This window comes from Rhinopithecus bieti, unplaced genomic scaffold (genome assembly GCF_001698545.2).
Source record: "Rhinopithecus bieti isolate Rb0 unplaced genomic scaffold, ASM169854v2 scaffold_12653, whole genome shotgun sequence".
Lineage (NCBI taxonomy): Eukaryota > Metazoa > Chordata > Mammalia > Primates > Cercopithecidae > Rhinopithecus > Rhinopithecus bieti.
The window spans coordinates 1696692-1721471 of record NW_016807437.1 but is presented as its reverse complement, the minus strand read 5'-3'; the positions used below and the strand labels follow the sequence as shown (position 1 = coordinate 1721471).

The 24780-nt window shown below is 41.6% G+C and overlaps 1 protein-coding gene across 2 annotated transcripts in view; it reads left to right on the top strand.

Annotated features, from left to right (window-relative positions):
- Nucleotides 1-8272, top strand: part of ENDOD1 (endonuclease domain containing 1) — a 43977-nt gene extending 35705 nt beyond the window's left edge. The window contains exons 1-3 of one of the 2 annotated variants that reach the window (XM_017882009.1): nucleotides 35-1117; nucleotides 1613-1906; nucleotides 4025-8272. In XM_017882009.1, the coding sequence (XP_017737498.1) occupies nucleotides 1745-1906; nucleotides 4025-5227 (1365 nt within the window). In that variant the 5' untranslated portion in view covers nucleotides 35-1117; nucleotides 1613-1744 and the 3' untranslated portion in view covers nucleotides 5228-8272. Of the gene's footprint in view, nucleotides 1-34; nucleotides 1118-1612; nucleotides 1907-4024 lie in introns of those variants that run through there. The other variant, XM_017882008.1, reaches the window with a different exon arrangement.
- The last annotated feature ends 16508 nt before the right edge of the window (nucleotides 8273-24780 follow it).

Genomic DNA, 24780 nt, shown 5'->3' with positions numbered 1-24780 from the left:
TATCATTTTCTGACTGGGCGTGGTGGTTCCATATTTACTCTGCTTTTTCCATGTGAAAACCCTGAACTGAGAAAATAACTCAGAAGCTGGTCCCAATTCATAGAATTCTGTAGGGGCCTGGCAGGGGCAACTTAAAAAGCAATCCTATTGGGTTTTGGTTGTTTTGGGTTTTTTTTTTTTTGACAAAATATCATGGACCTCTCGTGAGATAAACTCATCAGCAGAAATTGCAAAGTACTTAGCTATACACACTCCTTGAAGTCAACCAGTAGAAGCAACAAAATAAACTGAAAACCAAATAGAGAAATCTTAAAGGAACTTTAAAATCTATGTCTAAACTGTTAAAAGATAAAAGGATTTCCCAAGAGAAAAAAAAAAAGAGAATTTGAAATAAAACAATAGAAATGCTAGAAAAAAAATCATTGAAATGGAAAAAGCTCCATTCCTGCTACTGATTATTGGAATACTGGAAAATTTTCTTCATCATTCTGTGTCTTGGTTTCCCTATCTGTAAAATAAAGTAAAAATGCTTCCATATAATGTTATATTGAAAGCATTAAATTGGTAGTTCAAAAAATATTAGTCTCCAATCCATCTCCCTATCACTATATAGGTATAGTAGTAGCCAGATATTCTGTCTCAATTTTAAACACTATGTTCTATCTTGTCATCAAACCATAGAACCAGGTTTGGAGTTCATAAGAATATAGTAAACATGAATATGAAGTTCTGAAGAAAGCAGGGGAAGGGGAGGGAAGATGTGCCCAAAGCTGCCTGTATTTCTGGAGCATATGATTTAGTTACTGCTTTGCCTTGGAAGGCCCAGGGCAGTGGGGTGCACAGGACCCAGTCAGTATAGAATTGGGCCATGGCCTTCCCAGCCACCTTGGTTCCATCCTGGCTTATTTCCCATGTAAGTGTATGGGAAATTTCCCTGTGGAGTTGGGCAGAAAAGGCCTTACCTGATTGTCAGGTGCAGAGCTGTGGCTGAAATCTGAAGTCCCGTGAACTCAAGTGATCTAAGAGGATGCTGAAACACCCAGCTTAGTCTCCTCTGATCGCAGCACTGGAAGACCATGCATAGCAGTTTGGGAGTGAATCAACCCCCACAGTCTTTGTAAGTCCATTGTAAGTCCTGGTTTCTGCTTAACAACGGGACACTCTGTCTCTTACACGTGCATGCACATTCTCTCTCATTTACGTCTCTCATTTGCTTCCCTTTTTTATCCTCCCCTGTTCTCCTTCTGCCTCTTTCTTTTGCCTCCTCCCCTTCCTCATCCAAGTCCCTCTTCTCTGCTCATTTTTTAGGCCTTCCATCAACCCCTGTAGGCACGTTTCACCCTTGGGTGGCTCTTGGGCTAAAGACACTCCAGCATGCTCCCACAATGCTCTGCCAAAGGGTTATCAATTCAAAAACAATCTTTAGTTTCCCTAGAAGGAATGAAGGCACTGCACCAGGTTAAATGCATACAAAATGCCCCAGTAACCATGGAGAAATGTGCATCTTAAAACCCTGACCTTACACCCAAGTCTTCGTAGATCTTGGCTCTGCTATATCCTGGTCTTATGATTAAAAAATGAGACTAATGTTTCCTTGGGATGTATCTTTCAGATATAAGAGAGCAGAGACAGCAGCTTAACCAACTGAATGAGCTTCTTATCTCTATCCTACAAGGGATGTGGTAGCAGTGAAGACTACCCAGGATCATTGCTCCTTCTAAGAATGGGGGAAGGCATGGAGTGAATGAGTAGGGTCAGCCGACAGATTACTCCATTAGGTTTCAGCAAATATACCAAGTTGTTTATCCATTGCCCTCAGTACCCCTATGCATACCTGCAAGAGAGTGTCTTCATTTGCCATTGCAGAGCCAGAGAGATGCACAGTTGGACTGCCCTCAGACTAGAGGTACAACACAATTCCTATGGCTTTGACTCCCCTTGGGGTTTATTTTATGTTTAGTGAGTAGCACCAATTTTAGAGAATCAGTTACCAATAATTTACTCATTTTAATTAGGTTTGTATTTCTTTTATTTCCTTTTGAAAGTAACACATATTATGGGTTGATGTGGGTAGGGAGGTACGAGGAGAGAAACAAGAAAATAGAGGAAAAAATATGACTTGCATCCCCAGGAATCAAACAACCATGTTGACATCTCATATGTTTATTTTCAAAATGTTTCCTTACATACTTGAAGGCTTTTAAAAAGTGATTATTTAATGTTATATCCCGCCCTTTCTTTTCAACGTTATAGCATATATTTTCTCATCATTACGAACCGCTTTATAATTCTAAGTGCTTTTTAATGACTGCTTTTGAGATGGGGGTGTCACTACCTTACTCAGGTTGGAGTGCAGTTGCGCAGTCTCTGCTCACTTCCCAGGCTCAAGCGATTCTGCCACCTCAGCCTCCTGAGTAGCTGGGACCACAGGTGTGTACCACCATGCCCAGCTAATTTTTGAAATTTTTTTTTATAGAAGTGGGGTTTTGCCATGTTGCCCAGGCTGGTCTCAAATGCCTGAGTTTAGGTGATCCACCTGCCTAGGCCTCTCAAAGTGCTGGGGTTACAGGCTTGAACCACCATGCCTGGCCATAATGGTTTTTAATGAGTTATTTCTTTGATGGATATAACATAAGGTTATTTACGAAACCTTGCCCTGTTTTTGAAAAGGTGGGATGGTTCCACTTGCTGCTATTATAAATACTGCCACCCCAGGGCATAAAGACTAACAAGAATGCCTTGAGATTCTAGTATGCGTCAGGCCTTGGGCTGGGTTCTGGGAGAATATACATGGTTCCTGATGTCAAGAATTTACAAGTTAGTTTGGGGGATAATGACATAATCCTAAATTAATCCTAAGCACTCTCCTTTTGTCCTTTCAGATAAGATGAAAATAATCGTAAATAATATTGAATTTTTTGTAAAAGAAAGCAGAACCAAGAAAGGATGTATATATTGATTGCAATTGATATATATAGCACATGTCTAGATTGACCAAGACAGAAAATGAATTGTTAATCATAGCAAATATTGGGGAGATTAAGTTCAAACAGCAACTGGTCTAATTTGAATTTTAGTTTTACCTGATAAATATCCAGTAACCAATACCAGACTATACATTTCCCCCATGTAATTTAAATGCACTGATTAGAGTTGATTATTTTTCATAAATCCGAAAATGTATAAACATTCTTTAGGAACATGTGCATTCAATTGCAACCAACATTGGTGGCTGATTAACTGAGTTGCAGTTCTGGCTTTATTTGCCTGTTGAGATCTACTCGCCCCCCCCCCCCCCCTTTTTTTTTTTTTTTTACTTTTTTTTATTATCTGATAAAGTATTCCAAAAGAGAATTGTGAAGTTCATGAAACTACAACATTTTTTGTTTGTTTGTTTGTTTGTTTGTTTGTTTGTTTGCTTTGAGACAGAGTCTTGCTCTGTTGCCCAGGCTGGAGTTAAAATAGTGCAATCTCAGCTCACTGCAACCTCTGCCTCCCTGGTTCAAGTGATTCTCCTGCCTCAGCCTCCCAAGTAGCTGGGATTACAGGCACCCATCACCACATCCAGCTAATTTTTGTATTTTTAGTAGAGATGGGGTTTCACCATGTTGGCCAGGCTTGTCTCAAACTCCTGACCTAAGGTGATCCATCTGCTTCAGCCTCCTCAAGTGCTAGGATTACAAGCATGAGCCACGGACCTGGCCCCAGACTACAACAGATTTTAAAAAGAACATTACGATGATGGGTGTGTGTGTGAGTGAAGGGGTGTTACTGTAGAGCAGGGTGGGGTAAACACAGGTAATAGACTAGGAAACAGCCTATCTGAAAGATGCTTTGAAACACCAGGATTTTGGTATATTAGAATGAAGTGTGCATGTGCCAGAGAACCAAGTCCTTCCAAACTCAAGCGTTTGAAGTAATAATAGACCAGTGGGGACTTCTCCAGAGTTTGGGCAGGATGATTCTAGTGCTGCCTCTGTGCTGTAAGCAGGGATACATCTCACCACTTGTTTTCTTCTTTCAGATCGATGACCCCAACAGCAACCTTGAGGAGGCAATTAATGAGGCAGAGGCCATCACCTTTGTGAACAGCCTGGGAAGCAAGCAAGCCTTGAATACAGATTACCTTGATTCTGATTACCAAAGAGGACAGCTATACCCGTTCTCCCTTAGCAGTGATCTCCAGGTGGCCACATTTACTCTCACAAATTCAGCCCCAATGACTCAGTACTTCCAGGAACAGTGGTACGTGAATCTCCATAGCCTAATGGACCGGGCTTTGACCCCACAATGTGGCAGTGGGGAAGACCTATATATCCTCACAGGCACAGTGCCCTCAGACTACAGAGTTAAAGATAAAGTGGCAGTCCCTGAGTTCGTTTGGCTGGCGGCCTGTTGTGCTATCCCTGGAGGTGGCTGGGCCATGGGCTTTGTCAAGCACACCCGGGACAGTGACATCATAGAAGATGTGATGGTAAAAGATCTTCAGAAACTGCTTCCATTTAACCCTCAGCTGTTTCAGAACAACTGTGGTGAAACTGAGCAAGACACAGAGAAAATGAAAAAAATCCTGGAAGTGGTTAACCAAGTCCAGGATGAAGAACGAATGGTGCAATCTCAAAAGACTTCTAGTCCCCTCTCTAGCACAAGGAGCAAGAGGTCTGCTCCGTTGCCTCCAGAGGCATCTGAGGGAAGTAGTACCTTTTTGGGAAAACTCATGGGCTTCATTGCTACCCCATTCATCAAGCTTTTTCAATTAATTTATTACCTTGTAGTAGCAATCCTGAAGAACATTGTCTATCTCCTGTGGTGTGTTACCAAGCAGGTGATTAATGGCATAGAAAGTTGTCTTTACCGCTTGGGGTCAGCCACCATCTCATACTTCATGGCCATTGGGGAAGAGCTGGTGAGCATTCCCTGGAAGGTGCTGAAGGTTGTGGCCAAAGTCATCAGGGCTATTCTCCGGATCCTTTGTTGTCTGCTGAAGGCCATTTGCCGAGTTCTGAGCATCCCTGTCCGTGTCCTTGTGGATGTGGCCACTTTCCCTGTGTATACCATGGGCGCTATTCCAATTGTATGCAAGGACATTGCACTGGGCCTTGGTGGCACTGTCTCACTGCTCTTTGACACTGCTTTTGGTACCCTGGGTGGCCTATTTCAGGTTGTTTTTAGTGTCTGCAAGCGGATTGGCTACAAGGTTACTTTTGATAATTCTGGGGAGTTATAAACTCAAAAAACTAATAGTATCCAGTCACAGTGAATTCGAAAGCTGGAATATTTTGTCTTTACAATGGGTTTCTGTTCACTGTCAGTTATCATTATATTTTGGCCTTTGGTGGGGACGTCTGCTTGTTTTTGCAAAAGAAGATGGCAGAATTTAGACTTGACAGAGTAGAAATGCTCAGGGTGAGATTAGGTGTAGTAATCTGCTGTTTACCTCCAGTTATGTGTGTGAACTCCCAAGCCACTAATAACTTCAGTTATGCACTCTGACATAGATGACCACCTGAAACGCACTGGTATTTATTTCTGATAATTAAAAATTACAGGGGAGGGAAGAATTAGAAAAAGAACAACTTTAAACCAAAGGTCTCTGAGAAAAGGACAAAGGGAGCTTGTTCTTCCTATTGCTTTTTGTGATTTAAGGCAAAACAGATAAAAAAAAATTCTGCAGCCAATTTCTCAGCATTTGCTTATCTTTCTCCCCAACTCAGCTGACCTTGGTGGAATGCAGATAATGCCTCTCTGTTGAAATGACTTTGTGGGGATGTAGAATTTTCTATATCTCTTAGCTTTCCTTGGCTCTCAAGGATATGTACAGTTTTCATTTTCCTCCAAAGTTGAATTTTGCTACATTTTTCTTTTAGGTAATTATAAGCACTTTTAAAAAATCATTTTAGGTAATGGTAAGCATTTTATGCCAAATGTGGCGTAACAGAGTTTGAATTGAAGGGCAAAGTGTGTTTTGTTTTGTTTTTTTTTTTTTTTGCACCTTGAATGGTATAATACAGTCCTCTCAGGTGAAAGGAAGAGAAGAGAAGGTGGACAGCCCTGCTCTTAGTAGGTGCTGCAGATCCAAGGACATCTTTTGCCCAGCTTGGATTAACTTGACGTGTATCCCTGCCTAACAAGGTTGAACTGAAAGATCCATATGTTAAGCTAACATGAAAATTCATATTCTGCAACATACTAGATTTTTCTAATGCATTGAGTAAGTACCTAGTACAGTAAAAATACTCTGGCTTATGTCCCTAAATGGTTGTTTTGGTACAACTATATAGAAAAGAGCCACAAAATAAAGATAAAAATTATTCTGGCCATCTCCGAAAAAATAAATAAAATATTTAAGAATAATTGTATCTTAGGAAATTATTTTATAGTGTGTTTGAGGCTACAAACATAACTCCCCATTAATACAAGTGAAATGTGAGAGCTCATTCTCAAAACATTTTTGATCAAGCACTTGTCATTTTAAATCTTGTGCTAAAAAATATAACAAGAGGGACCAAACTTTGCTTCCCACAATTGGGGTGGGATCATCTGGATTTTTCTGAATGTTTTAAAGAATTGCTGAGAGGTAGGAAACAGTGAATTATGAAATACTGATCTTGGAGGTACAGCCCAGGATCAATCAGAAAGTTATATGCAAAAATTCAGGGTCCCAACAAGGAGAGAGAACATGTCAGCCATTTGCATGGGGTCGATGAATGAGAAACATGAGCGTAGCAAGAGTTACATTTTGCAGAAAAATAGCAGAGTCACACCCAGAGTAGAACAGCAGCCAGCAAGCTGCCATCCTGATCGGTTTGTGGTGCAAGGTTAGGGAGTATGGGTACCACATGAGTCCGTGCTGGGGAGATATGCACCAGGCTTATCTAAGAAATTTAAAGCAGTATTTTACCAACACTTGTCTTAGGGAGCATAAAGTTTGGATGTCCCTTTATTTCAGCAGTGTGAAGGTAAAGGGTGAGGGTTTGACTTGATACTGATTGGTCAAGAATCCTGCTGGATAAAGAAAAGGAATTTTAGAAGTGACCAGAGGGACAGTCCAGCCAAACTATTATTTGATAAGGAACCTGAGGCCCCTTAGTTTCGTGGCTGAGAGCAGATTAGGAGCCAACATTGTTTGCACATGTCCCATCACACCTGGGATGTCAGACATGGGAAGTTCGTGCTATTATTCAGCTGCCTCCTTGGACCGTGGCAAGATTTCCTCATCCATCAAACAGACTCCAGGCCCTGACTAATCAGTTGGATTTGGCATGTGTGATGAAAACAATTAGCCGTCCACATACAACATTATGCTTACTGCATCCCAGGGAAACTTAATTCCCTCCTAGCACATATTTGCATACTGAAAGGCCCGAAAAGGGCATCCGTGGCAGCTTGAGCCCCTTAGCACCATGTAAGGAGCACAGCATCCAAACGGCTTCTTGAGAACCATTTGGGAATGTCTTCTTTTTCACATCCAATTGTTTAGTGTCTATTTATTCTTGCATGGCCTGTTTTGAAATCTAAAAAGGGACAATAAAGCAAAAAGTATCAGTAAGGTTAGGTGGCTGAGACCCACTGCCCTGAGCTACTAGTGTGGCTGTGCCCATGGGTCTCTGGAACCATCTGCATTGGACCTGAAGCCACAGCAGGTGGCTAGACTGCTCCCCTGTTCCTAATGAGCTACGCTGGGCTTTCAGGTAGAGGCTGGGGTTGATGAACCCCAACTCTGGCTTAAAGATCTTGCTGTGGCTCTGTTATGTTCTGAGGCCTTGGGATCAGCCTCTTCCTCATTATGGAGCTGATTTTCTAGTCTGTGGATGAGCTATGCCTTTGGACACTTCTCTTTTTCATTGTGCCTTTTGAATGTTGGCTTCTCACTCAGCATCAACCATTTCCACCTAAATGCAGACTAGGGAGTTGGGAGAAGGAACCAAAGTGCAGCACCCTACATTTATTCAGTCATTTGTTCATCTGTCAAACACGTATTTGGACATCAGGCTTGCAGAGATCAACAATGCATGGATTCCATCTTTGAGGAGTCAAAGCCTAATGGAGAGAACACGTAGTACAGTTGTACTTGTAACACATGAAGGACAAGTAAGTGCTGCAGTAAAGGTACTAATAGCATGTTCTTTGGAACAGAGGAAGAAAAACCACAAAACCATGGAAATTAGGGAAGCCTTTACAGAGGGTGTGACAAAAACTCAATTTGACATTTTCAAGCTATGTATAATGCTGTGCACCTTGCAGATGCTCAATAAAGTAATTATTGACAACTTTTTAGCAGTTCTGTAAAATATCTAAAAGGGGAGAATCCTAATGGTTGAAATGAGGCATGAGGACTGAATTTTTGCCATTTTCTTCTTGATCCACATTAATTCAAGCAGCTTCCAGTCATATCTGACTTTTGTTCATTTCTTTAAATGTTTGCATCATACATGAGAAAACAGAGAGAAATCTGGATCAGTGAAACAGGCCTTAGAACTATTTTTCAATGTTATTGCTCTGCAAAGTATTTGGGACAATAAGTGTTTTTGGTATCTTTCATAATTAAGCACCAAAGACTTACTGCTTCACTGAATCTGAATCGCAGAGAAAATTGTAGAACCACTTTTGTTTGTTTGTTTATTCATTTGGAAACTCCCACAGTGAGAGAAATTACAAGCAGTCTCTGATGGGGCCTGGTCCTCTCTGTGGCCTTTAGTCGGGTGATCCTCTGGGGTGGAGGTGGCAGTAATTCTTGGCTGCCTTCCTAGGGCGGGCAGCATCTTGCCCAAGCTCACCACAAAATATGTGTTTTTTCAAATGTTACACTACAAGCAATATAGTGTGGACTGCTTGCCTTTCATTAATGGGTTCTCAGTCTTCCCATTGTCTCTCTCTGTAGGTATTTTCCCCCAGGTCATGGATTGATGTCTAACAACACTACCCTCCAAGTCAATTTTTAAGCTTAAATTTCAACAAAGAAAGTGCTCATAACCACTTGTAATCCTCAATTATCCACGGTGAGGAGGTGGATGTAAGATGACTTTCGGAGGTCAGTACTTCCTTGTGGTTAAGAGCCCACACTGCAGAGTCAAAATGATGTAGGCACAAATCCTGGCCTCCCCACCTATTGTGTGATCTTCGGCAAGTTACTCACCTTGGCTTTCTCATCTTTACAATTATGAGTACCTACCTCAGAGGGTTGCTATGAGCATTAAACGAGTTAATGAACATAAAGCATTCATCACTTACCATGCTTGGCACATGGTAAGTGCCCAGCAAATGTTAAATTGTTGTTGCCAGATCTATGGTGGGCAATGATATTTATACTACTTGGACAAAATTGGTTTGATGGTGCCTTGGAGGTCAGGATGTTTCTAGATCAACGCTGTAAGAACCAGGATCAAAGTATGGTCTGGGAGTCAAAGTCATGAATGAAAATGAAACAAGCCAGAACCTCATCAGTGGTGTCCATGAATCTGAAGGTACAAGTGAGGGTTGGACCTGGAGTCTCAAAAGAGGAGGGTCAGAAAACTGAAACTCAACATGTGTCCAGCACTATTTTATTCAGTTTTATTTCATAATCAAGCCTCCAAAATCCAAACGCATTGTCAGCATCTGCTTTGAAGGTAAGCACTGCAGGTAGGATGAGGCAACCCAAAGATGGCACTGAGAAAGAGGCAGAGCCTCTTGGACGCTGTGCCTACTGAGTGTGGGTTGGTGGGGGAAAGGCAAGTGATCATTCTGGTACAGGGCCTTGGGGTTAACTAGTTTTAGTTGCCCTATGACGCTTTTGGGGTAGTCTTCAAACCTTTGTGAGATTTAATTCCTTATCTATAAAATGTGGGTAATAAAAATATCACCCCATAGGGCTTTTGTAAAGATCAAGTGAAATCAGCTTTGTAAACTACTAACTATCATAAAAATATAAAGATTCATAGTTATAAGTTTCCAAGGTTGGTCCTATTTCTTTAAAAATTGGTTCATACTTCCATTTTTTAAAAGGTGAGTAGATGTGAATAAAAATTAAAGTGGTTATTCAGAAAGCGTAAATGGCTTAGTCAGAAATTGGGTTTGACAATAAATATTGAACATTATGTCTTGGGAACTTAAGATCCTCAGAATGCTGCCTCATCCAACTTTAAGTCCTACTTTCTTAAAACCCAATCAATCCCATTTTCAGTAGATTTCTCCACATACCTCATGTCCATTTGCTTTCCTCCTGTCTGGGTCGGCTGAATCATTGAAATGAGTAATAGGCACTGAAATGAAAGACACCGTATGACTCTTGTAAAACCTGAAAAGAAACAAGTGTGAGGCAGTGAACAGTCCTGGTGAGTCTCTGAGAACTGGCAGAAGCTGCCTAGACCGCCCCTGGCAGCCTGCACACTGAAGGCCAGCCCAGGCCTGCTACTGACATCTGTCCCTGAGAACATCAGACAGCAGCTTCTGGGCTTTAGTTTATTTAGGCTGTACCAAGTGTATGTTTCTCCAGCATACGTGCTGATTTGGCATATCCAGATGTGTTATGTTTACTGCATTTAGAAGGAAACTTCCAGGGAAATAGAAGTCTCAGAAGTGAGGAAGAGGCAGACTTGTGTAAAGGGGAGAGTGCACCCGGAAAACAGGAGCTCTGAGTTTCCCTCCTCTGAGTTACTGTACATTTTCTGGATGTCATCATTGGTATATTTGCAAAACAAGAAGAGAGGGGCCATCTCTAGGGTCTTCTCAAATTTCAGGCAATAAATCCTCACTTTTCAACAAGTACTGTCATATATTTGGGTCACAGAGATTCTGATTGAGTTCTATCAACTTATCTCTCCTATATCTGAGAGTTACCAAAAGTCAGAGAAATTCCCTGCGACATTATCAGGAAGGACAGCGACTGATTTGTCCTGAAAAATAAAAATAATTATTATTATTATTATCATCATCAGCATTTCTTCTCCCCAGACTTAGAGAATGAATTAGCAGGGTTGCTTTTAGGTGGTGGCCAGCCTAAGAGTAAGAAATATTAGTAATGTTCCTGGCTTCTATTTAACTCCCTCAGTAGCCTGAAGTGTTGCCAGAAGTCTCACCACTTATCACTCTTCCTGTAGGCTAGGAAAACACAAATAATCTGAAAGAAGTGAACATTGCGTCAATGCTAGCAACTTAGGGTAAATGATTTTATGAAATCCTTCCTACTAGCTGGGAACAGTTCTACACGCAAGTAATTGTTTTGATTGGTAAGAGGTGTGGTGGGAACACCATACTGAGAGTCAGGAGGTGCCTGTCTTAGACCAGCACCCTGTGGAACTGGAGCCTTACCCCAAGTGAGCCCTTTATTGTAAGGGCCGGAGACAAAGTGAAGGACCCTGTAAGATCTTAGAAATAAGGCCACAGAATTTCTCTCTAAATGTCTAATATTAGATCAGTCCATAATGGATCAAAGTAGAAATGTACACCTGAAAGAAACAACAAGGGTGTTGGGCGTATTGCACTCATAACCAGTGGTGTGCTGGTAAATGTTGAACCACCAGCTTTCTGTGTTTGCGGGGAGAGCACCCTGATTTGTAATGTTTGCCAGTTTCTGTGATGTCAATATTTCCATCATAGCTGATGTCAAGCTGCCAATGTGACGTCACTGAAAGCAGCATTGGGAAGGTAGGTACACAGCCTGTGCTCCTGAGCTGACGCAAGTCACTGGGAATGTCATCATTGGTACCACCCATACCACTACTTCATCATCCAATTGAGTGCATAAGGTACACAGAAGGAATATTTCCAGCAGAAAAGGAGTTGAACAGCTATAGTATGGCAGAGGAAGGAAAATCACTGAGACTGCCCTTTTGAGTACTATCTGGGAGAGAGGAAGGCTTGACAATCTGAACTTTACATATTTTGAAATCCAAAGGCTACATCCCCAACCCTGTAAAATAAATTTATAAGGTTATTTTAGCTCAATGCCATTAAACAATAACTTATCTAATGCCTCATTTTCCATCCTGTTCCAGTCAAACAAGCTTCTGCTCATGGCCTGGCTTTCTTTCTTTCTTTCTTTTTTATTATTATACATTTAAGTTCCGGTACAGTGTGCACAACGTGCAGGGTTTTGATACATAGGTATAGCATGTGTCATGTTGGTTGCTGCGGCACCCATCAACTCGTCATTTACTTTAGGTATTTCCTCCTAATGCTATCCCTCCCCCAGCCCCCCACTCCCCCAACAGGCCCCAGGGTGTGATGTTCCTTGTCCTATATCCAAGTGTTCTCTTTGTTCAATTCCCACCTATGAGTGAGAACATGTGGTGTTTGGTTTTTTGTCCTTGCGATAGTTTGCTGAGAATGATGGTTTCCAGCTTCATCCATGTCCCTGCAAAGGACATGAACTCATCCTTTTTTATGACTGCATAGTATTCCGTGGTGTATATGTGCCACATTTTCTTAATCCAGTCTGTCATTGATGGACATTTGGGTTGGTTCCAAGTTTTTGCTGTTGTGACTAGTGCTCATGACCTGGCTTTCTATGTTAGTTTGCCTCTATGGACCAAGTACACTGAACATACAGATTTCAAACTCTCTTGACAATGCTATAGTAAAGCAACTTGAACAAGTGGTTTTTGATTATGTTTTGGCTTCCTGTGTAGCTTAAGAACATAATGTACATAAGATGATAATGGGAGTGCTGCAGTCTATATATCAGCTCCATTTTTAATGTAAATTAATAAAATGCCATTGTAGTGTTGTCCTTAATCTCTTGTGTGTCCTAGCATGAATCCTTTTCTTAGAGCCTTATTGCTTCCAGAAGCTCAGCAGGGCCCACATCTGAGCTTTCAAATCTGGAAAATATTTCAGGTTGTGGTATTCAAATCAGCAGAGAGAATTCTGCACAGCCTTGGTTAGCTTTCCCTGAAATGCCACTGCCACGTTTCCACCTCCTGTCTCGGACTCACCTCTAAGCTCTGCAGCCTCTATCTGTGAATCAGATGTCACAGGATGTGTTGAAAATCAATGCAAACTCATCCTCTGCCATTGGATGGCAGAATGCATTAGTTAGGATACCTTTGCTTGCATGCAATAGAAACCCCTCTCAAACTAGCCTTGTCCCAAATTTACTGGATCATGTAACAAGAATTTAGAAGGGGCCTCTTGAATCAGGTACTCACATAATGACAGAACTCTATCCGTCATCAGCAATTCTGTGTTGTCTTCATTCTCACCTAGAATAAATGGCATTTCTTCATACACTGTGAAGCACAGGGAGCTCTGAATATTGACCCTGATGGTCTCGTATCTGGAGAAGGAAAGCTCTTGTGTTGGTTCTGGCTAGGAGAATCCCCAGGAAGGGTTCTTTTTCCTAGCTGGGTACATGCAATCATTGGGTCAATCACTGTGGCTGGGTGGGTGCAATAAGATGATTGACCCAGACTGGGTTATAGATCCATATGATGGTGTTGCTAGTTCTCATAGGAAGGACAGAGGAGAAGATGCAAGATAGACATCCACAATAGTCCCTCATAGACTGACTTATAGCTTTATTTAAGACATATAATGATGCCCTTTAAATTTATTAGGTGGCTTTTAACTTGCAAAGCTCTTTCATGTTTCAGTGGACCGCATCAGAACCACAGATGTGCTTGATTTCTCTTAAGAGCAGAATCTATGGCCAGCATTTCCTCAAGGCCATAACAAGCTAGAGCTGAGTAGACAGGGCAAGCACCCTAGAGTTTGTCACAGTCTCCATCGTGTCTCTATTGCCTCTCTGACCTGACCCACTTTGTTCATTTAACTTACTTACCTGGCTCCTGTAGCCTTTTGGGTTTGCTGATCCCCAATGTGATCTCATGTCATTCACATCTATTCTGTGAACACTAATTATTCCCATTTTATTTTAAACCAAGATTCAGAGATTCAACTGACTTTCCTAAGGTCACACAATTAGAAGGTGAGACCCAGAATCTAGATTTTAGAGATGAAGGCTGTTCAGTCCCCCGCACACGGTTGTAACAGTTATGCACAGGTTTCATATCTGCTATGTGAAGGGAGCCCTCTAGGGTTGTGTAGTCAACATTATATGTGGAAGCCCTGAGGCTATTTTCCCTTCCATTTCACCATAGTCATAATACTGTCACAAAGTTAGTTGAAATAATGCACTTCCTTCAAAATTTATTGTAGAACAAGTACTTGTGACTAAGTGAAATGATAAATGATCAGATTGGAACAAATAATTCAGTTAATTATATCACTAAGTCTTACCAGAGACAATAGTAAAACTTGTCGGACTTATGCAAATAACATAGTTAGGTCTGCAGTGGAGAACTCGATCTGTAATGTCCACAACTATTTTAGGAGTGATTTTATTGTCTTGAAATTTTTCTTGCTATACAAATAACCTTAATCTCCCAGTTTCCACGTGATTAAAATGAGAGGTCTGCCCTCAGTTTTCTAGTGAGACAATGATGCTTAATCCTGATTGCATGTTAGAATCTCCAGGGAGGTTTTATTGATTTTTAAACTAATGTTGGGATCCCATCCCTAATGGTTTTAATATAAGCTTCAACAAAGAAGATATACAGATAGCAAAAAGTATACGAAAAGGTGCTCAACCTCGTTAGTCATTGCAGAAATGCAGTTTAAAATCACAGTGAGATCAGCTGTACTCACTATATAGTATAAGGTAGACCATGCAAGAATGGCGAGGATGTGCAGCAACCAGAGCTCTCATTTAATGTTGGTGGAAATGTAAAGTGGCACAACCACTTTGGAAAGCTGTTTAGAAGTGTCTTAAAGTGATAAACTTCTGTCCACCATATGATTCAGGCTTTCCACTCCTAGGTATTGATCCAAGAGAAAAGAAAACATACATCAGTACAAAGACATACCATGCAATGTGCATGTTCAGAGCAACTTTATTTGTAACAGTCCACAACCGGAAAAAAAAATGTCCAGCAACAGTTGAATAAAGTATGGTATACAATGAATGCTATTTATCAATAAAAAGGAACTGACATATATAACCACATGGGTAAATCTCAAAAAAATTATGCCGAGTTAAAGAAGCCAGACAAAAGAAAGACAACATACAATATGATTCCATTTGTAAAAAGTTCTAGAAATGTAAATTAATCTATAGTGACAAAAAGCAGATCAATGTTTTCTTGGTGATGGGATGGGGAAGTAGGGAAAGATTACAAAGGGCATGAGGAAACTTTACGAGATATTGTATATGTTCGTTGTCTTGATTACAGTGAAGAGTCAGGATATATATTATGTCACTTTGCATCCAATTGATTGTTAAATATGTGCAGTTTACTGTATATCAATTATACCTCAGTACAACTGTAAACAATACTGATGCCTAGATCTCAGTCACAGAGATTCTGATTTAATTGGTTTAGGTGGGGCCTTGGCATCTATAAGTATTAAAAATGTCACCTATGATTCTATTGTACAACCAGGGTTGGTTCTGTGATTTTAGACCATTATAACTGCACTGGGTCAGGTAGTTTGGGAGAAACCTCCCCTACTTTTTAACTAGAGCAAAAGGAGATCACCCATAAGAGCTGCTGCTCATGCATGCAAAGTGCTCCAGTCAGTCACCTCAGTGCTCAAGGCTCAGACCTGGCCTCTAGAAGATGGAGCTACTTGGCCTTTCACAGAGCAAAAGCCCCCTCCATCGCTGGCATCTATCTGTCTACTCCAGCTGGCTTAATGCCCTCTCGAGACCTCATTTTCTCTTCAAAGCTGCCTCTGGTGAGCATGTCAATGATATGTAAACTATATAAAGATGTCATTGTGTATGTGTAGAAATAGTGTGACTTGCTCCAGCCAGACATCTCCTAGTAACACCTGTCGGTATAATCTTGGGCAAGATAAGACACTGACATCAGCAGCTTAAAGGCAGCAAACTGCAGATCCAAAATCCTGAAAAGTGGAGGAGAAATGCTCCCCACTCTGGTGGTCTCAGTGATGGCAGCAAAACTTGACCAATAGGGGGCTGCTCCTTTTGGCCAGTGGTCTTTCTACTCCACCCAGAGACACAGTGAGAAAGATCTTGTTTTAAATTCTACTCCACTTCTTAGTAATTTAAGCCAGTCACTTCAGCTCGTTTTCCCTTTATTTCCTCACTTCTAAAATGGAGATAACATGTTCTTCCTTGTTTACCATAACAAGGTTATTGTGGGGGTCAAATAAGAAAATGGATGTGATCATGCCCTATAAACACAAAGGCATTATTACGTACCATGATTATCCTAGTGTTTTATAGAAGGGAGCAATAAAGGCGTAGACTCACTTGGTGGGAAAGTGGATGAGCCTCCTGGAGTCTGAGTGGGTGTGAGGAATGACATCATTGCAGTCTCCAGAAACTGGACTTGCTGTTTCCACGACTTGAGTAATATCATAATCATAATGATAAGGATAAGAATATCTACAATGAATTGCACACTTAGGTCTAGACACTGTAGTAATTTGTACATCTATTTTATTCTGAGCTTACAGAGGATGGCATTGAGGCTTAGAGTGGTTAACTACCTTGTCCAAAGTCACACAGCCAGTAACTGGATTTGGGTCTTGACATACCAAAGTCCTGCTCCAGAGCCCACAGCGATAACCAAATGAGCCTTCTCCTACAAGGGAATGACTCTCTCAGCTCAGTATTTTAATAAATGACTTAGGTGTTTTCTGCAGGTATTCTCAATCTCAAAGCAGGCAAAGCTCTGCTAGGAGACAGGTGCTTTGTTCTAGAATTTTCTGTGCTATCTGAATATGACAGAGGGTGTTTATGATTGAGTTTTCAATGCAAATATTATCCCTTTGCTTCTAAAAACAAACCTAGTGAAATAAGAGTAGGGTTATCAGCTAGGTTGCAGAACCTAGGGTGATCTGCCTTGTAGAGTTTGTGGTTAATATTCATTTGTTGAACCTCCGTGCCCATCAGACTGTTTATTAGGCACAAAGAGTAGACTAAAAACATAGTCATGTACCTGCTATTACAGTGCTTGTACCAAATGCCTACATACTGTGGCTGGGGAGGTCGGGAGAAGACTGATAAGCAAATAATATGGTAGACAAAGAACTAATGTCCTTAATATATACATAGAGCTCACAAAAATGCCTAAGAAGAACGCTGTCACCATTGTGTTTTTGTTATATAAAGTCAGAGTTTATCCTTTTGAAGAGAATGAGTTTATAGAAAGGCAGATTAGGAATGTAATCTTTTCCATATGACATATTTTCTTTATGTGTATTTTTATTACCAGAAAAATAATTTCTTGAGCAAAGGGTTCCAAAATGTGAGTTCTCATTTGACAAGGGAAAATGCAAAGTTGTTACAATAAAACTCATCTTTAAGAAAGAATTCAGATTTACAAATGCATTCAGCCACTCTGACTAGAGGTGAGGTTGTAGAATGCGGGTGTCTATCTGTTGCAAATGGCCTGAAATACATTATTGCAGATAGATGCTCAACTCCTGGCTTCGCTAAGTAATTCCAGCCCCCACTGGAGAGGTTTGATTTCAAAGGACTGTGGAGAGTCTCTTTCAGGAAAACAGAGATCGAGCAATGCCAATCACAAGCTGCTGGAGCTGGATCCCCTCTAGGGGCATGCCCAGGGAGTCTCACAGCCCTGCCAGTTTGACAGCAAAATGGTACAGACAGGAAAACTGCACTCTCTCTTGCTCAGGCTGATCCTGGTTAATGTCCAGTTTTCCTTGGAGAAGGATCAAGGACTCTGGGTCTACTGGCAGCCTGAACTGCCTCTTGCAGCTCCCTTTGCTCCTGTCATCCTCGAAGTCTGTTTAACCAACTTCCCAGAAACCATCCATTGATCTTCTGGTATGTTGGTCAACAGAGATGAGATTGAGTCAGATGAGGAAACCATCCTTGAGGAACTCGTGATCAAGTTGTCCCTCTGTTTGATCAATTTTTCAAGTGTCCTTGTCTTCTAGCTTGTTTACTTCTACATTCCCAGAACAATGTGGCCCTGGGGAATGATTCATTTAGGACCAGCTACTGTATTGTGTGGTGAGAAGGGAGAGGATATAGGAAAAGTGCTTCTGTAATAGCTGCTGTGATGCCAGTGGTGGTATTGGCAGTCACCACCCTCCTTCCTAACTCTACTGGCAGGCTGTGGAGGCAGGGTGTGATGTCCAGCTGCAGATTTCTGATACTGTCAAGAGTGCTCACATCCCACAGCCCCTTGAGCTATATTATTCTTTGGAGAAGAGTTTCACACTGCTCCACTCAGGGCTCCAACTCCAAGCTGTGGGTTGAATAAAGAAGACAGGGGAGGTGATCTAATCACCAACACACATCTCTCTTCAGTACATTTATAGAAGACTCACAAAGTTACTCACTTTGAGAAATTAGATACGAGTTAATGTATCTATGTTGTCTATTATGGGTTCATTAATGTCATTAATGGGTTCTCAGTCTTCACTAATGACATTAATGAACCCATAATGTATCTATGTTGTCTAATGTATCTAATGTTGTCTCCAAATACTAACATTATGTAAGGACATGACATTGCCTTCTTTACAAGGAAGAGGAAAAGCAATTTTCCTTGTTTGGCTTAGGTTGATCATATGAGAAGAGCACAGAAAAAATCAACTATTAAATAGTGGGAAACTACATCCATCACCACTGAGGGAGATGATGTTTTGAATATAATGAAAATGTAACTAAGCAGTGAAGAAGCGCTCAGGTTCTGTCTAGATTTTGTTTTAGCAGGCCTTACCCCTGAAAACTATTTTATCTTTAACTTTCATCACACAAATACCCTTTCCCTTGAGTGAGTAGCATCGTCAACCACTTGGGCATTTCCCCAGATGTAGTCAGGCTTAGCTGGTTGGGCATAAACACTGTGGACATGACTAAGCTTAATTCCATTACATGAATTGCTTGCAAAAAATAGAATTATCCCCTTAGGACCTGAATAAGGAGTTTCCCAAAGTTGTGAGGCCTCGAGTGGACCTCTGCCTGCTATGTTTTCCTCAGAGTGCTGATCTGGGACCCAGGAAACAGGGTGTACCTGTTGATGTGGTTTCTCCTCCATGTCCACTAAGTCACAGACCCTGACATGCTGTTGCTCTGGTAGCTAATCTACCACTCTCAGTCATCACACATCTGACATGTCACTTGTCACTGGTGCTGATGAGTGCTTCAGATTCAGTAGCAAGCATGGCAGGGCCAGTGGCAGGAAGATGGAAGTTGTGGACCATGGTGTGTGTGGACCATGGTATGATCTGTCTTCACCACTAAACTGGAAAATGAAGAAGATGATGATGGAAATTTTCCTGTGGATATGAGATAGGTAGGGACACAGATGGAGCCCTTTTGGACCAAGGACATGGAAGCAAGAATGAAGGCCTGTCCTTCCACAGGCATTCTTGCCATGACTCCATGGATTCATCTCTCCCTAGGAATGCTGTCATGATTCCCAAGATCCTTCTCATCCTAGGAGTGATAGCAAAACTCCTCAGACCTGTCTGCCCTGAAGAGGGTCCACTATGAACCTCCAGACCTATCAGTCTAGGAGGGCTATTGACTCCTTAGAAGCAGTGAAGAGTAGGAGAGCACATCAATACTCTCCAGGTACATCTCTTGCTGGAGAAATAATCATGACTTCCCAGATCCATTGCCCCCCTCCGTCCCTCAGGAAGACCTATCTTAACTCTACAGTGGAGACATTTCTATCCAGCAAGACCTTCCATGATTTTCCAGGTTGGCTTCCAGTATCTATCACTTTCTGCCCAGAACCAAAATGAGTGAGATATGAAAAAGAGCCTCCAGTAAGTCTTTTCCTCATTGGAAGAGCCCAGGACCCTTTCATTTATTCCAAAGCAGCAAATACTAATATAATTCAGACCTCTCTCCACCATGGGGGGGAAAAAAAAGTAAACAAAATCCCATTCTGAAAATAAGAAGTAGCATGCCTTCAAAGGCTCTTTCCCCAGCCATAGTAAACTTCAGATAAGCTCTTTATCTGCAAGTCACACTCTGGATCTCCTTACCACCAGAGTGAGCACAGGAAGTCCTCCGACTCAGATCCATCTCTCTGTGGAATAGACATTGGCCAAAGAACTCTGATTCTGGAAACAGGGAGCAACTCTTCTGATTCCAGTCTGATCCCGCTCCAGATGGGTCAAGTTCCTGCAAATAAGGCTGAGTACTTGCTTTCTTGGGCCCAAACTGACATGCAGTGGAAACCTTAAGAGCTTAGGTGAGCCAAAGAAACCACAGAGTTTGAAGTTGAATTCCAAATGCCAAAACCATATTTTAGTAACTTTAAACCGGATTATTTAGACCAAAGGAGAAATACAGAGAAGATGAGGAGTCCTCCCAGTGGGGAAAGGGGCTGGCCTGGAGCCAGTCAGAATAATAGAGTGTGGAGGTGCCGAAGCCCCTAGACGGCTATGTGGATGAACACTTGGACTGAATGCTCAGGGGATAGGAGAGAGGAATCCCATGGCCAAATTGATTGAGAAGAATAAGCCTAAGGAGATCAGAGATAAGAAAGTGAGGACTCACTACAGTGGTCTTGCACCTCCCTCCAACGGATTCAATGTCTGGCTGGGACACCACAAGGATGGAGGGAACAGATCCAGTGTGTTTGACTCAAGGCAATTTACAGGCATGCAAACAAGAAGATAGTCACTGTTGTGAAGGTATGAGCATGGAGGATGGACCTTCAGTTGTACATCTATCTTGGCTAACAATCAGGGCTTACCCAGATCAGTAGTAACTCATTGGGCACCAACTTTGGTCCTAGGAGAATTTGGGGCTGGAAATTCTAATTAGGGACACCTTGAACTTCTCAGCTATTCTAATATAGAAGAAACACTGATTTTTCAGTACCCTGAGGACATTTAGAGTTTATTCTGCTTAGTGTTTTTCTCTATTTTACTGTTCTTTCTGTAGCTGAACATATCCATATTTATTAGAAAAAGTACAAAGCCCCTTAATTTGTACTTCTAGCATTAATAAGGGGGTAGAGGCAAGACCAGAACTGGGAAGTGTTCTCTTCCTTAGACAGCAATCAGCAGCACAGACAGCATGTCTGGCAGTTGGCTGTAAAGACCACTGACATCAACAAGATCCCACATTTTATGAGCAATAACTTGGGTTCAAAAATGCAAGTTTATAACACGAAGGTGAGTTACATAACACATACTCAAGGAAAGCAAACAAAATAGGTCAAAGATAAACCAAAAGGAATACATCCCAGCCAATGCCGGACAAGGTGGAGATGGAGAAGAATCTCTTTAGGCTATACAATGACTACACAGAGAAATTTGGAGGCGAATGGCAGAGTCTCCTCTTCTTCCAGATTGACTGTTTAGAGGTTGACAGGGGCATCATGCCCTGCCATTGCTTCATTTCTGCTTAGGAACAGTATTAAAAGTTCCTGGACAGGTGCCAAAAGTACCACTGACATGCAATGAGTCTCACAAGACCATCACCTTCGGGGTGTTGAGCAGAGAGGCTGACCAGGCAAGTTTCAAACACACTGGAACAGTTTCTCTCCAGTTCCACTCTAAGAGGGTGGGACCACCACCAGACCTCCTGGTGTAAAGAGGCTCCACTCCTACTGAGAAATAGTTTTCCTCTGTAGCCATCACTGCTCTAAATTTTTGTCGCCACCCTCACATGTGATCCTACACCCTCAGAGCCCTGAGCTATTCTTACTCTGTTGTGTCTGCAGCTCTCTAGTTCTAATCCTGGAACCAGGAATCCACCACCAACTTCCGGGGTCTACTACCAATTTCTAGTGTTTGCCCTTCATTGCTGATTTTCACACCCAGGCCCAGAAGTTCACCCACCAACCATTGCAATTTGCCTCCAGGTCCCAGGGGTCCAACAGCTTCTGGATTCACCCCAGTCTCTTAGGTTGCGCCCAATGACCCAAGAGTACACACTGATTCTCAACTCCCCATTCCTCCTCTTTTCCCAAATGAAAGCTCTACCCTTTTCCCCCTCGAGCTTTATTTTTTCTTCTAATTTCCCATCTTTTTCTCCATAGGGAAGTTTTGGTGATTTTGTATAGGGGCTTGTACTGACCCCAGAGTTGATTAAATAGATTCTGCCCCCCACCCTATGATACGAATACACTGTCGCAACAAAAACTACACTAAGCTGCTAAATGAAAGAGCCCTGTACTCTACTGTTTTGTATAAACTACAGTTACAGCCCTGCAGAGAAACATTAATACAAACAAGTAATAAGTTTCAAATAAGAAAGAGGAGAAGAAGGAGGAGAAGTGATTAAAGGAAACTGAGCAATGAAGCAAACTTTTGTCTATCCATGCAAATTCTCCCGCTCTCAGTACCTTGTGAGTTGTAGATGATGCTCCTCAGCAGGTTAGGCTGAGAATAAAGGGCCCAATTCAGATGACTCCTCTGCTCTGGTGAGTCACCTCCTCTGTTTCTTAAAAGGAGAAATCCAGAGCTTTCTCTGATGTGACGCCAAACTTAGTTTATTTTTTAAAATTGAAATTCTAACCCTTATATTTGTGTGAAACCCATGGTTTGTGAAATATTTTTTAAAATAATTTTAAGAAGCCATAAAACATGGCTGCATGTGGGAAACTATGATGGGTCATAACTGTAGCAGCTGCCAACTACTTGGCTGTAACGGACTCGAACTCTTCAGCGTTTGTTTGTTTGTTTGTTAGCTGATTTTACTTGCCTATTAAACTCTTAGCCTATTAAACACTTAGTGTTGCTCATGAAGCTTGAGGAAGCAGCTTACACTGCTAATTTTCCCTGATGTAGTTGTTTGAAATAAACTTGAATTAAAGGAATCTCCGGCATTTTTCTGAACCCACACAAAATGAGATGCATTTGTTTGGTGGCTGTTTTCTTCTCTCTCTCTCTGTTTTGTTTTGTTTTATTTTGGTGGCTCTAGGAGCTGGGGCCTCAATGATGAACAAGATCCAGGCATTGGCCTTAAAGAGTCCACAGGCTGGTGTTCAAGAGCCAGGCAAACCCCTCCTTCCTTGACAAGGGTCAGCTTTGAGCAGAGATGGGTAAGTGGATGTGTAAACTGCCAACTTTGGGATATGGAGCAAGAAGGCAAAGAGCTGGAGAACTGTCACTTAGAATACAAGTTGATGCACAGAAAATGTATCAGCAGGATCCAGAGCACCAGGAAGCTGAATCAGCAGAGCTGATTAACAGTGAGAATTAACAGTGAGATGACTCACCCCATTCCATGCAGGGGAAATGCATCCCTCTTCTTTGTATCCTCTCTCCCTGCACATATGACACTGGGCAGAAACTGTCCATGTGTTTGCCTCTGGCACTGGGCTCTGTCTTAGTTCTTTGTATCCCACTTCCTGACATTACCATCTACCACACTTTCTGGTGCAGAGCGGAGCTTAATAAATAATTGTTGTATTAAACAAGCATTCAAGAAGGAATGTCCTCACTAAGTGGGAGGTTAAACTACAATAGCTCCCAAATTCTGTTCTACTTGGAGATTCTATGATTATATAGAAAGCCTGACATGGGATAGGTGCCCACTAAATATTGATTCAGATCATGCCTGCTTAATTTTGCAGTTATTTGTGCCCATGTTTTATCTCCCCATATAATCAGCTTACTTTTTCTGCAACTGTATTAATCATTTACCAAGCACTTTAGTAATCACTTTGCATGCATTGTCTTATTTGATTTTCACATAACCCTAGGAGCTAGTGATTTAGTTTCTATTGCTGTATGACATCCACTCCATAACTTAATGGCTTAAAACAACCATTTATTATTATCTGTCTTCGTTTGTATACTAACTGGGCTCAGTATATTCCCATTCTTTTTGGGGTCCCGGATGTGGGCTGGTGCTGCAGTTATCAGAAGGCCCAAAGGTGCTGAATGTCAGGAGGGCTCACTCGGCTGTCAGTTGATGCTTGCTGTTGGCTGGGACTGTTAGCCAGAGCACCTACACATGGCTTTTCCAAGTGCTCAGGCTTCTCACAGTATGGTGGCTGGGTTTGAAGAGGGAATATCCCAAAAGACCCACACAGAATGACTTAGCTTGTATGACCTAGCCTTGGAAGTCCCAGACCATCACTTTGGCCACATTCCAATGCTCAAGTAAGTCCCTGAGGCCAGCCCAGATGCAAAGGAAGGGGAATTAGATTTCATCTGTTGATGGAGGAATGGCAAGGTCATTTCTGAAGAGCAGCTGACATGGAAAGTATTTTGTAGGCATTTATGGAAAATGCCATCTGCCGCAGTATTTACTATTAATATCTCTTTCTACACATGAGGAAATTTCACAATGACTTAGCTAAGTTATATGACTAACCTGCTTGTTCAAGATCAACCAGATCCAGATGCCATCTAATTTGGCAACCATTATACTTCACTTAGGATAGTGTTCTAAAATTTTAATAAGGAAGGAGTCACCCCTTTCAAAATGCAGTATTAGTATCAAGAATATGAAAATATAAATTCTTGTAAAATTTATAAAGTAGAAATATAAATTCTAGTAACACTTGGGATGCCAATAAATATTACTGAAGGAGGAGCTAACATCTGCTGCACTGCTTCAGTGGTCCAGGCACTCATACACTATATATAAACTCACTTAATCCTCACAGTTATCTTTTTCCCCCAGATGAAAGTGAACTTTAGAGGGATTAAATGCCTTGCCTCAAACCACATAACCACTTAGTGACAGAGCCAGGGTTTGAACACAGTCATGTCTCAGTCCACATTCCATGTGCTTTCCACTGAGCTCCATGTTGTAGGTTGAGCTCCTCAGGAATCAGTCTCTGAGATGAGAGTAGCATGCAGGAAGTTAACAAAAAAGTG